The sequence below is a fragment of the Musa acuminata genome, chromosome BXJ3-10, assembly GCF_036884655.1.
Source record: "Musa acuminata AAA Group cultivar baxijiao chromosome BXJ3-10, Cavendish_Baxijiao_AAA, whole genome shotgun sequence".
In the NCBI taxonomy this organism is placed as follows: domain Eukaryota; kingdom Viridiplantae; phylum Streptophyta; class Magnoliopsida; order Zingiberales; family Musaceae; genus Musa; species Musa acuminata.
In genome coordinates this window covers 30,879,912-30,895,889 of record NC_088358.1, presented here as the reverse complement: position 1 = coordinate 30,895,889, position 15,978 = coordinate 30,879,912, and the positions used below count along the sequence as shown (strand labels likewise).

Sequence of the window (15,978 nt, the reverse complement as noted above, 5' to 3'; positions counted from 1 at the left end):
CGGTGTTTTCGGGTGACTGGAGCATGTTTTAATTGTGGAAAGCTAGGTCATCAAATAAAAGATTGCCCACTGAACAGGAAAAGAGAGCCACTGTCTCCTAGACCCTCAGCCCATGCTAGAGTATACGCTATCACTGAACAAGATTCTAGAGCTTCTAAATCAGTGGTGGAAGGTATTCTTCATGTTTCTAAAAGAAATGCAAAAGTTTTGTTTGATCCCGGCTCCAACTTATCGTTTGTTTCAAAATACTTTGCTTGTCACTTGGATATTCCACCTAAATCCCTGGATTATATGTTATATGTAACAACTGCTGTTGGAGATTCATTGGCAACAAACTTGGTCTACCCATCTTGTTTGATCTCTATTGGAGACCACGAATTCCTTGCTGATTTGATTCTCCTAGAGATCCAGGGCTTTGATATTATACTCGGCATGGATTGGTTATCTTCTCATCACGCTAGTATTGATTGTTACAAAAAAATAATTACTTTCTGCATACCAGATCAGCCTATATTTTTCTTTGAGGGCATTAAGCATGATTTGCCTCCTTGCTTAATATCCGCACTTCAAGCTTATCATCTTATGCAGAAAGGTTGTTTTTGTTATGTGGTGTGTGTAAAGGAGCATTCAAATCAGGAAACCCACCTTGATGAAATTTCAGTGGTCAAAGAATTCCCTGATGTATTTCCAGACGACTTGCCTGGTTTACCTCTAGATAGAGAGGGTGAATTTGCTATTGATCTAGTCCCCAGTACCGCCCCAATATCTAAGCCTCCCTACAGAATGGCACCACTTGAGCTTGAAGAATTAAAGAAGCAAATACAAGAATTATTAGATAAGGGTTTCATACGACCCAGTGTGTCCCCATGGGGTGCTCCGGTACTATTAGTGAAGAAGAAGGATGGAACATTGAGGCTTTGTATTGATTATAGACAGTTGAATCAGGTGACCATCAAAAACAGGTATCCCATACCTAGAATTGATGATTTGTTTGATCATTTGCAGGGTGCACAAGTATTCTCTAAGATTGACCTGAGGTTAGGTTACTATCAGTTGAAGATCAAGGAGGAGGATATTTCAAAAACAGCTTTCAGAACTCGATATGGTCATTATGAATTCTTGGTGATGCCCTTTGGTTTGACAAATGCCCCTGCAGCTTTTATGGAACTAATGAATAGGATATTTCAACCGCTCTTGGATATCTGTGTAATTGTATTTATTGATGACATATTGGTGTATTCAAAGAGTAACCAGGAGCATGAGGAACACTTGAGAGATGTGTTGTCCATACTGAGAGAAAAGAAGTTGTATGCGAAGTTCAGCAAATGTGAATTTTGGTTGAATGAAGTTGCTTTCTTAGGTCATGTGATTTCAGGGAAGGGTATATCTGTTGATCCAAGGAAAATAGAAGCTGTAGTTGAATGGGAAGTACCAACAAATGTAACAGAGGTTAGAAGTTTCTTGGGCATGGCAGGTTATTACAGGAGATTTGTGGAGGGATTTTCTCGAATTGCTCAACCTCACACCAAACTCACTAAGAAGAATATGAAATTTGTATGGGGCGATGATTGTGAGCAAAGCTTTCAAGAGTTAAAAAGAAGATTGACTAGTGCCCCTATTCTCACTATTCCAAGTGGTAGTGAGGGATTTGTAGTTTATACTGATGCTTCAAGAAAGGGGCTAGGATGTGTTTTGATGCAGGAAGGGAGAGTAATTGCTTATGCTTCTAGGCAACTTAAAGGTTATGAATTGAATTATCCAACTCATGATTTGGAATTAGCAGCAATCATTTTTGCTCTAAAGATTTGGAGACATTATTTGTATGGTCGACAGTTTGAAATCTTCACTGATCACAAGAGTTTAAAATACATTTTCACTCAGAAGGAGTTGAACATGAGGCAGCGAAGATGGATAGAACTTCTGAAGGATTATGATTGTGCCATCCGTTATCACCCGGGCAAGGCCAATGTTGTAGCTGATGCACTTAGTAGAAAATCTACAAGTTTTATGGCTAGTCTGGTCGTGAAGCAATGGAAGCTAATAGAAGAAAATTTTGATTTGAAAGCTTTGAGGAAAGAGCAAGACTCGATGATTTTGATGGCCTCCATTCAAATGCAGTCTGATCTTATGCAACAAATTAAGGAGGGACAATTACGAGATCCACACTTAATCTACTTGAGGAGTGAAGTAGAAAAGGAATTGAAGCCACAATTTCAAGTTTCAAAGGATGGCCTATTGAGATTTGGGGAGAGAGTATGTGTACCAAATGAACTAGATATCAAGAATCAAATCCTAAATGAAAGTCATACTTCAAAGTACGCCCTACACCCTGGGAGCACTAAGATGTATAGAGATCTTCAAAGTTATTATTGGTGGGAAGGCATGAAGAAGGAAATTGCAATGTATGTTTCAAAATGTTTGACGTGTCAGCAAATCAAAGTAGAACACCAAAGACCTGGAGGGTTGCTGCAACCTTTAGTTATACCGGAATGGAAATGGGAATGTATTACTATGGATTTTGTTTCAGGACTACCCAGAACCTCGAGGAAGCATGATGCTATTTGGGTTATCATTGATAGGTTAACAAAATCTGCACATTTCCTTCCGATTAATATGACTTATTCGCTTGATAGACTTGCAGATTTATATGTTAATGAAATAGTCAGACTTCATGGTATTCCAAAGGAGATCATCTCTGATAGAGACTCCAGATTTCTCTCTAGATTCTGGAGAAGGTTACAGGAATCTATGGGCACTAAAGTTAAGTTTAGTACTGCATATCATCCTCAGACTGATGGTCAGTCAGAAAGAACAATTCAAACACTTGAGGATTTGCTTAGAGCCTATGTTATGGATTGGAAAGGTGAATGGGATAAGGATATTTCACTTGTCGAGTTCACGTATAACAATAGTTATCATTCAAGTATTCAGATGGCTCCGTATGAAGCTTTATATGGGCGAAAGTGCATAACACCTATATGTTGGGAGGAAGTTGGGGACAGAAAGTTGTTAGCACCGGACAAGGTACAAGAAACTACCGAGAAAATTCAAGTTATAAGGAAAAGGTTAAAAGCTGCTCAGAGTCGTCAAAAGAGTTATGCCGATAATAGGAGACGAGATATTGAGTTTGAAATCGGAGATTTTGTATTCTTAAAAGTCTCCCCTTCCAAAGGCATTATAAGGTTTGGGAAGAAAGGAAAGTTAAGCCCAAGATTTATTGGACCTTTTGAGGTTCTTGAGAGGGTTGGTTCTGTCGCTTACAGGATTGCCTTACCACCAGCATTGAGCCATGTCCATGATATATTTCATGTCTCGATGATTAGAAAGTATATGTATGACCCTTCTCACATCATTAAGTATGAGCTGGTGGAGTTCGATAAAGATCTATCCTATGTGGAAGAGCCTATTCAGATTATTGATAAGAAAGAAAAAGTCCTAAGGAATCGGGTCGTCCCACTAGTTCAAGTAAATTGGAGACATCATTCTGGAGAAGAGACAACTTGGGAGCTAGAAGAGGAAATGAAAAAGGTGTATCCTCGTCTTTTCATCGAATAGAGGTACGATAAATTTAGAGGACTAAATTTTTCTTTTAAGGGGGGGAGAGTGTAACACCCCTCATTTCCGAGTGTTCGTATAATTTTTGGTGATAATGTAAGCATCTATTTTAATTGACAAAAGAAATAGAGTATGAATTAGAGGTAACTTATTTTTAAGATTTGGGAGATCTGTTAAAAAAAAAAAAAAAAAAAAAGAAAGAATCTGAGGACCTATATGTAAACCCTAAGGACCTAATCGTGAATATGATAAAAACAAGGACTAAACTGCAAAATGCACCAAATGACAAATTCCACCGCTTAAGCTTCTCTGCCTTCGTTGTTAAGGAAGCAGAGGAGGCAGCTCGTGGGTGATCAGGGAAAGAAAGAAAGAAAGAAAGAAGAAGAAGAAGAAGAAGAAGAAGAAGAGGAAGAAAATTGGGGCTTTTAGGGTTCTTGCTTTAATCTTGTCATTTCGGGTCAAAATTTCCAAAGGCAAGTGTTCTAACCCCATCCTACAGAAGTATTAGACTCTGTTTTTATGTTGATTCAAAATAAATTGGAAGATTTCTATTTAGAAACTGATATGTCTCTCTTTGGACTTAAAACCATGGATTCTGAAATATTTTCGGTATATTGACCCCTATACACTGTTTCGGCTATAAGTTTTAGCACAAAATGTGAATTCAGGCAGGAACTATTTTGTTTGTAATTAGACTCTTATGTCTTTCTTTTGACACCGATTTTGTAGAATTTGGACACCGAATACTTACCCAAACTTTTCTTTCAAATGAGACTATAGATGCTGTAAAACAGACTTCAAGATTTCTGACCTATCGATACTAAGTTATCTATAACTCCCTGTTGAGAATTCTGATTTGTACCAAACTGATTTTATTTGAAACTAGATTTGAAAATATTTCTTTGGACATACAGTTTGAAAATTTTGGAGTTCAATTGCCCACCCTACCGTCTGTTGAATCCGACCCTATAAATTCTGTAAAACAGTGATTGTGATTTTGACCTTGTGTTACCAAATCAGAGGTAACTCTGTGTTGGGAGCCCTGTTTCATATGAAATCTGTTCCATCCGAATATAGATTGATATATGATTCGACCATAGCCTTCTTATGGGTATTGGAGCATAATTGTTATTCTGAAATATTTGTTTGATGTGCCACTGGAATTCTGTCCGAAATCGAGCTTTGGTCGATTTCGCATATTCTGTTCCATTTCCTTTGGATACTTGAGTTCGCCTAATCTTCTTATTGCAATTGAGCTGATTATAATTGCTTGGAATCCCTGTACACTCTTGCTTTCATTTCTTTCCTAAAATGAATACTTTTGTGAGAGATTTGTTCCTTGCATCACACTGCTTTTGAAAAGGCACATGTACGTTTGGTTGTTCCGCGTGTGCTTCCGTTATATGCTACTTTTTGTTGAAACTGCCTTCTTGTACTCTGGTGTGTGGGATTGTCTGGACCTTTGCCAGAAATGGTAAAGGGTATGCGCTGATTTGCCCGCTTTGTGGGGTCCCGCTTTGAGGGATATTCTGGTATGCGCTTATTTGCCCGCTTTGTGGGGTCCCGCTTTGTGGGATATTGCTTAGAGCCTGCGATGCTCTGCCGGCCCCTTTGACTTCACCTAGACGTGGGTGGATGGAGCTCCCAGACGTGGGAGACTTTTGTCAGGTGGTCATTCAGAAATGGATGAATCACATTCTGACTGAGATCCCACTACACCCTCTATATGTTTGATATGACATCCAGAGTTTTTGTGAGTTATTTCTGTTCGTGCTCTGGATAGTTATGATATGATTGCAACGTCAAGGACGACGTTTGAGCTTCTGTACGACATATGAGTTTGATATGCTCTGAAATGCTTCATTCACTGTTGATTTTGCTTCGTAATGTTCCATATGTCGTTGATGTGATTTGGAACATTTTAAATGCCATTGATAAGCTCCGATATGTTTCCTTTGTTTCTGATATGCTCCAATTACTCTATGCCCCATCTGTCAGGAACCAAATATGTATGATTAAAAAGGACAACTATGATTTCTGCTCCTAATGATATTAAGTATACGAAATCGTATATTCTGCTTTGTGTTTGAAAACTGCATCTCTTTGGAAATTGTACTATTTTGATATGGATATGTTAGTCACTTGCTGAGCTCTTTATGCTCACCCCATTTGTTGATAAATTTTTCAGGATAGCGTATCGCTTGCTTAAATGTTAAGAATGGGCTGAGACAGTGGAGAGTTTAGAAGACGTTGGGCAGAACTTTTGTTAGCATATATGTAGTTGTGTATAAGTTACTCTGCATATTATGAAATGTGACGATGAATCTGGACCTGTGGATTTTGTGTAAGATAAAGGATCCCTTGTGTATAGGATTTTGGAATGTTAAATTAAATTTGTGTAATGATATGAACTTATGGTAAATCGATGATTCTGGTGACTGCATAGATTTCCCCACTTGTGGATTTATATTGTGATTTTTATTTGGTGAGTTGAGTTCAGATTGCATGAATTATCGAGTGATGTATGCTATGTTTATGAATTGCACAGGGTTATGAATTGATAGATTATAGAGGTGAAATTTGATCTGAATGTTTTCTTAGTGACCTCAAACGTGTGTTTGGATCCTGGGTTAGTTGAGACAAAAAAAAAATTTTAAATATCATGGATATTTTTAGGGGTGTGACAGAGGGAAGTGTAATATCCCATTAGTCCCACATCGGAAGTGGGGAGTGTGTGTGATTAGCTTATAAGGGCCTGATGAGTGTACTACGTTACCTCCCGCTTAAGCATTTTGGTCCGCCGTTGAGGACCAAAATGGAGTTATCGGTCAGTTAGCTCATCAGACCCGGGTCGTGACATTTGGTATCAGAGCCGACCTAGCATTAGGGTAGGGTGAGAGGGCTGCAGTAGGAAAGGGCTACTCGTGGATGGAGTCAGAGAACTCATCACGGCGTGGAGCCACCACTGAGTTAAACCTCACATGCACTATGCTAGGGTTCGATCTGGGTTATGTCTGGCCTTGACGAGGACGTCAAGCTAATTGGGTTGGGGATAGTGTAATATCCCATTAGTCCCACATCGGAAGTGGGGAGTGTGTGTGATTAGCTTATAAGGGCCTGATGAGTGTACTACGTTACCTCCCGCTTAAGCATTTTGGTCCGCCGTTGAGGACCAAAATGGAGTTATCGGTCAGTTAGCTCATCAGACCCGGGTCGTGACAGTAAGGCACATATGGAGTCCAATGTCCACATCTTATGCTTGCCATGGACCAATTTCCTGTACCATAGGAATTATTTTAATCTAGGAGATTAGGATTTTATGCCTAATAAGCTTGCATCTGTCACTTGTTGTGACCTCTGTCTTGTTTGGGACTATCTGTTGTGACCCATGAATTGCCAAAATCGAAATATTTTTATCAGTTCTTCATTTCCTCTCCTTCTAGCCATAGTACCTCACCCAACTATTATTCTGCCATTGGCATGTGCAGTGCCTTGGCTAACACGTCTTGGCCAGTATTTTGGTCTGTGGTAGTCAGCACAAGGGTTTGCACATGTGAAGCCAGTATCTTGGTCTGTGTCAGTCAACACAGGGGTTTGCATACCTTCATAGGTTAGTACCAAGCTGTGTTAGTAAGTTATCTATACAAACCCTATGCCTGAAACTGACAAAACTTTCTCGGTTCCTTTTGTTTAAATGCTTGCTTATGCAGCTAGTAAACTTAGTATTTCATCCTTTTTGTAGTTAGTATAGGCTGGTACATACCACTTCAGGATAAACTGCAGTCCTTGAGTACTATGTATATACCGGTTGCATCATTTACGCAATTGGATTGTTCAGAAATGGGTTGATGTTGTGATCTAAGGCGTTCTACTGATATTTTGGTCTTTAACTTCTAATAGTTCATTGAAGTTTCCATTTTAGGTGAATGACATTAACCTTGCTGAAATTCAAGGAGGAGAGGTGGCAATTACTAATTTACTCTCTTGTAATGGTCCTGATTTCATCATGCAACTAAGGTTCATGATTAAATCAGAAAATCCAGGTATGTTAGCTGCGATTTTGCTGTTTTATCTTTCTGATGGATGCTATATTTAGATGTTTCCTTTTGTTTTTCTGGTTTGTTATTTGTAGGATCATTAGGTTTTCAAGAAGCCAATGCACAATTGAAGTGTGTTTACTTTCCTATTGTTGAGGTACAGTCTGCTATTTCTTGTTTCGGTTTCAGAATTGTATGTGTGATTTATATTTTTTATAGGGGAAAGAGAACATTGAGCGAATTCTTGAGAAGCTTGTTCAAGATGGTTACGAAATTAAAGAAAATTTCGACGCCTTTTCTCGTGTATCAATACGTAGGCTTGGTCGTCTCCTTCCAGATTCCAGATGGGTAAGATTCTATTCTTATATGCAGTTTTAATGTTTGTAAACGTCATCAGAAGTTTTCCATTTGGGAATGATATCTTAAAATGCAAAAGTTTGAAGTCTGGGAGTTTTCAACAAGTTTGGCAGAGGCTCATAAATTTGTTTATGATGTTTTAGTTTATGATACAAAAGTAAATATAGATGAGAGGAGATTGATTGAATTGTAAAAGAAGTCAATGATATTTTCTTAGATTAGTATCAACTAATTGAGTATAATTCATAGTCATATATTTGAATAATTGATGGGATTCTAATTGTTAACCTCTCTAAATTATTTTTTTGCTGATCATGAAAATTAATGTAACTGCAGAATTGACCTGCAAGCAACATCATGCAGTTTTTTGTTTCTAGCTTTATAGGACACATGCGGATTAAATCTTGAAAAAATTTGGAAAAAATGTTTAAGTTTTTTGCTGCTGTTGTTTCTTCATATATTTGTAGAATAGCATCCTCCTGGTTGGAAAGGGCTGGTGGACAATTGGGAAAACTGGCAAATTGTGGGAGCCATAATTTTGTCCTAATTGTTGATACACTCTTTGTTCAATCTGTTATTATTGGGTTGCTATATTCCTATTTAGGTTAATCAAATGACTTTTAATGATGCTATATTCCTATTTAGGTTAATTAAATGACTTTTAATGATGCTATATTCCTATTTAGGTTAATTTAGTTTAGCGGCTAAACTTTTGCCACTAATTTCAGTGATGCAGATTCGTTTGCTTGTTGGTATCGTGCATCATTATTTATTACATAATGTGAAGACTTGTTATTATGATCTGAAATTGTATTTCATTTGAATTGACTATTGTCAATTTTGAAATTATGATTAAGAAAATTTTGCTTATTGGTCCATTTCTTACCTTACATAGAATACTCTTCCTTTCATGGAAACTAAACAAAGAAGGGGAGATAAAGCTCATTTATTAAAGAGATGCTGCAAAAGGGTGAAATGCTTTGTTGGTAACATGATTTGATTGGTTGAAATTCTCAAATTAACACCTTTTTTCGTTATTCTTATTGTGTGCTTTAAGATGATATTCTTTCTTTCACAATTTTTTACATTATTTTTCTGTTGTTGTAGAGACAGATGCTGGTTTTTCTCCTACTCCTTCTAAGGTAAGCAAATTTGTTTTAAAAAAAATATGATAGGTTTTCATGAGCACTTGCATTAGTTTTTTCTTAAATAATATTGTTGATTCTTGATTCTTTCCAGATTATCTGTATGATTTATCTCAATCGTCTACTATTATTTACTTGTCAAATAAGTGAACAGTATCCTTTCTCCGTAGATGTTCTCTACTCAATTATTTGGAATATTAACTCATAATTTTTATCGAGAACAGAATATTCTGTTGGTCATATGACTTGTGTGACTGTTGATCCTTATTGTTTTCAGCTTTATTACCATGTAACGATGACTTGATCCAGGAGTGATTCTGTCTTGATCAATTTGGGCGGTTTTGGCCAAACTTAGCCAGACCCAATTGATTCATCAACTTTTATTGTTGAGAATCAAAAACACAAAAAGAATAAGTAGAGGGAGAAGAGAAAAGAGGAAATGTTTGTAATGCCTATTCAATACAAAATTTTCGGATAAGATTTTGGCAAAAAAAAGTTTTTTGAGAAGTGTTGTATGCTAACATTTATACAAACACAAAAAAGCACTAGAATGACGAGATCTGCAAAGTTTATATATTGAATAATTAGTATATATCAGAAATTGTTAAAAGAATTGTATGCAAGGTTTGATAAAAGATGTTGAGTGTTGGCAAGAGAAATGAGGGTTATGTGGTCTTCTTTACAAAGTAGTATCTAGTGGTCACAGTGAACTCTAGTATTGCAAACATAGACAATTGAGGATTATGGTTCACCGATCATGTCGACCAGGCATATTGGTCATGGTCGGACTAGTACCTAGCAGTTAGTATTGGCATTTTGTGTGTCGGTACATTAGTACATACCCATAAACTGAAAAAGGGCTGACGATCAGTTGAAATTGACAAAACCTATTTCAGGGTTTTTTGTCCTAGTTTATTGGTATATAAAATAAAAATATTACCTAAAAATGCATTAATAAGCCTCTAATTAGCCATTAAACATGATGGAATAAACTCGTAAGTCATTGAAGGTCAATACATTGTCAATCTAAGCTAAATTTTCTTCAAAACCTCTAATTATGTCTTAATTAATCATTAGTCACTAATCAATCTAGAGTTATTGATGTTCTTTATGCTAATTACCTGACATGATAAAGAAAACATAAGAGGAAGCTAAATACCGTTACTTGGAGACAAAGTCCACGGGTATTGAGTTCGAATCCCTCTTTTATCCAAATCAAGAGGTTGATTTTCACTAATTACTGATTTGAGAGATTAAATAAGTTTAATGAGTGAGACTGAGAGTAAGAGCGAGTGAAAGGGTGAGATTACATAAGTTTTATAAGCCCAAAACAGCCCCAATGGTTAAATCGGAGTGACATTGGGTACAGTTGAAATCTGAAATCTGATCATTACTGACCTTGCAGTAACTACCAAATTTCAATCATATTGGGCTAAAATGGGTTGGTTTGCATCTCGGCTCACTGAGTAACATCTGATAGCAAACACTAGGAGTGTTGCACACAGAAATTCAAGATTGTGGTCTTCATTGTGAAGTTGTATCTAGTGGTCACAGTGAAATAATTTTTTTTTTACTATAATGAAAGAAAATCAATCATGAGAGAGTTTTCTGGTTCTGCATAATTTTATAATGCTTTATCTTTTACACATTATTTTCTGTTCCATCTTAAGGTCTTTATTCATATTGTTGACAATGATTTTTTTTCAGTGCTTCACAGAGTTTGCCCTCTTTTTCTTCTAACTTATTTTTTTAAACATTTTGAAGACTGATTTGGCACATCATCACCCTTTTACTCGTGCATTGAGGAACTTTGGCAACATTCTTTGTGGAAAAGAATCAGGTCCATTGAACTTATGAGGAATGAATATGGTCGCTCTCTATTGATTTGATTACAGTTTTTATCTACTTTGTTCAAGCAATTGCAGCTAAAATTTTGACATATGAAATTGTAGAGGTAACCATTGAGATACTCAAAGATGGAAAACACTCCAGTATTTTACAATTAGAGAAGGAATATCGAGATTGGGTAATTCAGATGCATGATAGATATGATGAAGAAATCAATTGTGGTGAGGATGAACCTGTACATATTATTGGCCCTCAAAACAAGAAACAACTTGGTATAACTGCTGATGGTAAGTTCAGGGCTTAAATCTGCATAGTTTATTTGCCATTTAACTTCTAGATTGGTGGGTCTGGCTCTAGTCAATTATTGTTCTGAATAAATTCGGTGATAGATGATATAAATATTTTCCCATTATTCATAGTTGTGAGAGTGCACCAAGCTATAAAGAGAAGAGGCATAATATGGGAGTCAGGACAAAAGGTTAAAATTTTTAAAGGTGCAACTGGATGTTTGAAAAAGAATTTGTATGCAACTCTAGAATACATTTTAATAGAAGGATTTCAAGGTGATGTGGGTGGTAAGTACTTCATACTGTTAATCCCTGTGCTTTTCTCTCTCCATTTTTCTTTTGAAAATATAGTTTTATATTATAACTCATGTTGTGTAATATTTTCCACAGGTGATGCACGACTAATTTGCAGGTAGTTTCACTTCAATTATATATCGTTTTGATTGTGTCACATTAGTTAACCAAAGTTATTGACAATTGTAAAGGCCACTGGATTGTTCTGATGAAAAAGGCTGCTCGATTTTGGTGGATAATGGAAATGCAAGCTTGGATATGCATGATTCTCTATCTTTTCCAATAAGTCTAATTGATTCTGAAAATGTTTGTACTTTCACCATGGACTTCTTATATTTCTTATGTTGCAGTCATGCAACTGTATGTTGTCTTATTTGTATTGATTTCGAGCTGCTTGTCAGATTCAAGCAATTGACCTTGCTACATGGAATTGCCAAGTTGAGAAGCATAAAGGGAGACTTCCTTCCAGAATCGACATAATAGCTGGTCAACAGTGTAGCCTGTTAGGGATCAGTGGGGTTAGCTGTCTAATTTTTTATATTTCTGATGAGTATTTATAACTTACAAATGACAGTAAAATTTAGATTCTGTTCCACACAAGGATAATTCTAGTAATTCAGACTCTAATTATGTTACATTTCACTTCAGGAACTACCTATGGAAGCTCCTGTGGTTGCTGGTTTTACTCCTCCTAGAGAAATTGTTGCTGTTATTAGACCTGCAAATTTTAGCTCTTCGATGGCCTCCAAAGGCCTAGATCAGAAGAATATCGTGAAGAATGAGTTTGAGATGACCTTGAAAATTAGTCATAAATGTAGAGCTAAGCAGAATGAACAGATGACACTTGCCCATACAAAAAGTGTTAAACCTTCATCACATACTGGCATCAGTGGATTATATATATTTGGGTTGCAAGATATATGTTCGAAACTATTTTATAAAGCCGGAATTTATATATTCACCTTCTTTGTTGTAAGTAATTTCTTAAAATTTACAACTTTGGTATCTTGATTATCCTTTGGTCAAAATTAAGTATGAAAGTGTTGTTATCAGAATTGTAAAAATACCAATATCAAACACCTAGAAGCACGAGTAGTTGTGAAGCCTGACACAAAGGTTTGCAAGTGGCGATTTGTGTTTGATGAATGGGGCCCTTTCACTGATAAGCAACTACTTTCTACTAGGTATGACCTCTTACAAAGGCAGTTGATCAAATTTAAATTGCTTTTTTGATACATGTTGATGCCCTTTGATGTCTAGGTTTTATAATTTAGCAATAGTTGAAAATACACTTATTGGCTTTATTTTTTTTAAATTTTTGTTAAGTATTTGGTGCTTAAGTTTAGAGTTAAGAATTGATAAATAAAAGTTTAATGGTCCTTGGTATACCTTACCCACTCTCTCATCACCTCTGACGTTATTCTTGCATTAAGTCTCCTTTGACCTGGATGACTAATTTGGAAGATAATCATGTTACTTATGTTGTAGTTTTATTTGTTCTAATCCTAGCATCATGGTAAAATATTTCTAGTTATCCCTTTTATTTTGGGCATATTGTATTTTTATTTATTCATACAATTTATTTGTTGCTGTATGCTATATCTATAAATTCACTGCAAGATTCACCACCATATAAATATTTTCATATTACTTCCTAATTCTTGATAACATCTATGACCAGGGTTGGTTCCTATATTTCGTATCTTTCTGTTGTGTGTCTTGATCGGTACTCAAATCAAATTCCATTTTCAAGTATACCTGAAGCTACGATAAAAATATTTGTGGAAGAATGTATGCTTCTCCATGTTGACAAAATGAAAATGATCCTTTCATCTGATCAGTTATTGTTGGAATTAAAGGTTAGTAGAAAGCATATGCTATTTTAGCTGTATTTTATTCAGTTTTGTCAGTGCCATATGCGATCTTTACCATTGCACTAATGTTGTAGGATATATTGATTGAAAGCAGCAAGCTGGACATGATTCAGCCAAGTTATGAAGCTGTGTTGGCGATATGTTCGCAAGATGGTCTTTTCTCTGCTGAAATTCCATGTAAAGGTTGTTCTTTTCATTAATTTTATAAAGTCAGTCATGTATCTAAAGTTTTAAACATTATATCTAGTTCATGTATATTCACTTGATATTTGAAACAGTCATGCCTGGTACCTTATCTTCCGTGAGGCTGCAAACTTCTCTCCAGGAAGGAGAATATTTGGTTCCAGAAGAAGTGATTGAAGAACTTGTATTAGAGGTAATTGTCCTAAGCTAGATTTTTATGCTAATTAAAAATGCAAGTTTTTCATGTGGTCATATAAAACTGTTTCTGCAATTCCATGAGCTTTTTTGTCTGTATGCAGAATTTAATATGATGAGTCTTTGGTGATTCAACTAATTTGGCAATTGTTTCCTACCATTGGAAACATCTTTTACCTAAGAGCTCTGTGAGAGTATGATACATGTAAAGAACAATGATAGTCGATGTAAACCAGCTTTTCCAAGCATCTTGATAGCATCCAATCACTGATTGCAAACTTTTGTGTATATTAACACAAAGATAGACAACTAGATTGGATGTAGATCAGCTTCTCCGTACATCTGTATGACATCCTTGGAGGACGTGGTTTTTGATAGGGTCTGCATGAAAAAGATCCTTTAGTTACTAATCCTCCCATTCCCAACTCAGTTGCAAAATATTAATTGCACGATCAGTTCAATAATAGGTTCAGCTGAGCTGAAGATTGGGAATGTATTCTTGCGTGGAATGATGGTATTCTCAGTAATTGTGCTTCTCATGAGTACACATCCCCTAAGGTAACACATGTCAGTCAATTATTGAATAGGAAGTTTGTATCTTTTGAATGGTTTTTCCAAAATTTGAAGATACAGTAAGAGATTATTTCTTGCTTAGTAGTTTGATTCCAATCTAGTCTTAATTTATTTTACTTTTTAATTTGAAATTTTTTTGGTTATGTTATCCCTTCAAATTGTGTGGTTAAATAATTAAAATTGTCAGATGTTTGATGCTTATGGTAATCATATTGAAGAAGGCGTGGAAGTGTTCATCCACACTGATGGGTTTTCCTTTCAAGACCACTTAGGTTATATTCGAAAGGTAAAGTTCTGGTGAGTTTTGGTGATCTGATGTTTAGAGAATTTGTTTCATAACATCTTCCTCTTGGTTCTTTTTCATGTTGATTTTGCATTTACTGTTAGAGAAAAAAATCTAGTAAAAGACAAATGATAGATTTCTAGACGATATATATTTTGATTTGTAGGACTTCTTCTATGATGCCTATTTTTGATGATTAATAGTGGATTTAGAAATCATAATCATGGCGGCATAGAGAGATACTCAAGCTTTGATATTTTTTTACTAGTTTAGTATTTGCGATCTAAATTTTAATTAAACTTTTGTCACTGCATCTTCCACATTGCGCTTTTTTATATGGAGCTCAGCTTTATCTAAAATTCTCCGATAGCATCAATGTAACTGTTGCTACAATGTAATTATTGCACATTTTTATGAGCATGGTTTCAAATACCAATGATTGCATTCTCATTGATTTTGACTGGTCTTGCCAAGTATAGGATTGGACCTTAAACATATTTTTTGGTTGGTATTATTTTTGTATTATTCCAGTGATAATGGATGGATTTTTTAAAAAAAGCAATAGCTGTCCAAGTTATTGAAATAGGTGCCTGTTGGTATTTTTTTTTAAATTATTCCTTTCATTAGATTTAAAAACATATAAAAAATGCTCATATTATGGATTCAAACTTAAGATCTACTAAACATACAATGCACAAACCACTAGGATGTCTCGATAGGGACACCTATCGGTATTTAAAATCTTGATAATGAGTGCTTTAAATCATATCATCAACTTTTATAAGAGGTTTTTGATAATTTTCTGAATATGTGCAGGGCAAAATCATTTTGTATCTTTTTATTTATCCTTAATTTTTTTTTCTATTGCTGTCAATGATTGCATGCATTTATCTTGTAGTTATTTCATAATATTAATTAAATTGTCTTCCAACCTGTTTGTTCGCCTCAGAAATAAGAAAAAATAGAATTGGTAAAACAATCCATCCTGTTTGGGTTTATTGGGTCTTAATATAAATTTTCTTGGCCCAAGCCTATATTTGTTGAGGAGAAACTAGTCCAACTCGACGTTGTTGATGTTTATACTGATCGATCATTGAATGGAATTTGTAATTTCTTCATAGCAAGCTTCCTTCATATTAATCTAGAAGTTTTTCTCATATAAAGCCAGGATTAATCAGACTTCAAAGACCTCTCATAAGGTTGAAAATTGATTTGCCATACTACAAAGGAATATGGAAGACCGGATCCCTAAATATGTCCCTCAACTAGAATGAACTTTCTGTTTTCTTTGATCAATATGTTATAAAATATAAATCCCTGACTCTGGTTTGTAATCTTAATATGTTT

At 35.6% G+C, this 15,978-nt stretch overlaps 1 protein-coding gene across 6 annotated transcripts in view; it reads left to right on the top strand.

Annotated features, from left to right (window-relative positions):
* The window catches only part of LOC135651219 (structural maintenance of chromosomes flexible hinge domain-containing protein GMI1-like), a 47,479-nt gene that overhangs the window by 19,833 nt on the left and 11,668 nt on the right, over positions 1-15,978 (top strand). For 3 of the 6 annotated variants that reach the window (XM_065171136.1, XM_065171139.1, XM_065171135.1), the window contains exons 13-28: positions 7,478-7,598; positions 7,688-7,749; positions 7,812-7,940; positions 8,845-8,935; positions 9,057-9,091; positions 10,859-10,934; positions 11,047-11,229; positions 11,362-11,641; positions 11,715-11,829; positions 11,925-12,041; positions 12,172-12,495; positions 12,577-12,707; positions 13,205-13,382; positions 13,472-13,580; positions 13,676-13,773; positions 14,536-14,634. In XM_065171136.1, the coding sequence (XP_065027208.1) occupies positions 7,478-7,598; positions 7,688-7,749; positions 7,812-7,940; positions 8,845-8,935; positions 9,057-9,091; positions 10,859-10,934; positions 11,047-11,229; positions 11,362-11,641; positions 11,715-11,829; positions 11,925-12,041; positions 12,172-12,495; positions 12,577-12,707; positions 13,205-13,382; positions 13,472-13,580; positions 13,676-13,773; positions 14,536-14,634 (2,148 nt within the window). The remainder of the gene's footprint in view (positions 1-7,477; positions 7,599-7,687; positions 7,750-7,811; positions 7,941-8,844; positions 8,936-9,056; positions 9,092-10,858; positions 10,935-11,046; positions 11,230-11,361; positions 11,642-11,714; positions 11,830-11,924; positions 12,042-12,171; positions 12,496-12,576; positions 12,708-13,204; positions 13,383-13,471; positions 13,581-13,675; positions 13,774-14,535; positions 14,635-15,978) is intronic. The other 3 variants (XM_065171140.1, XM_065171137.1, XM_065171138.1) reach the window with 2 other exon arrangements.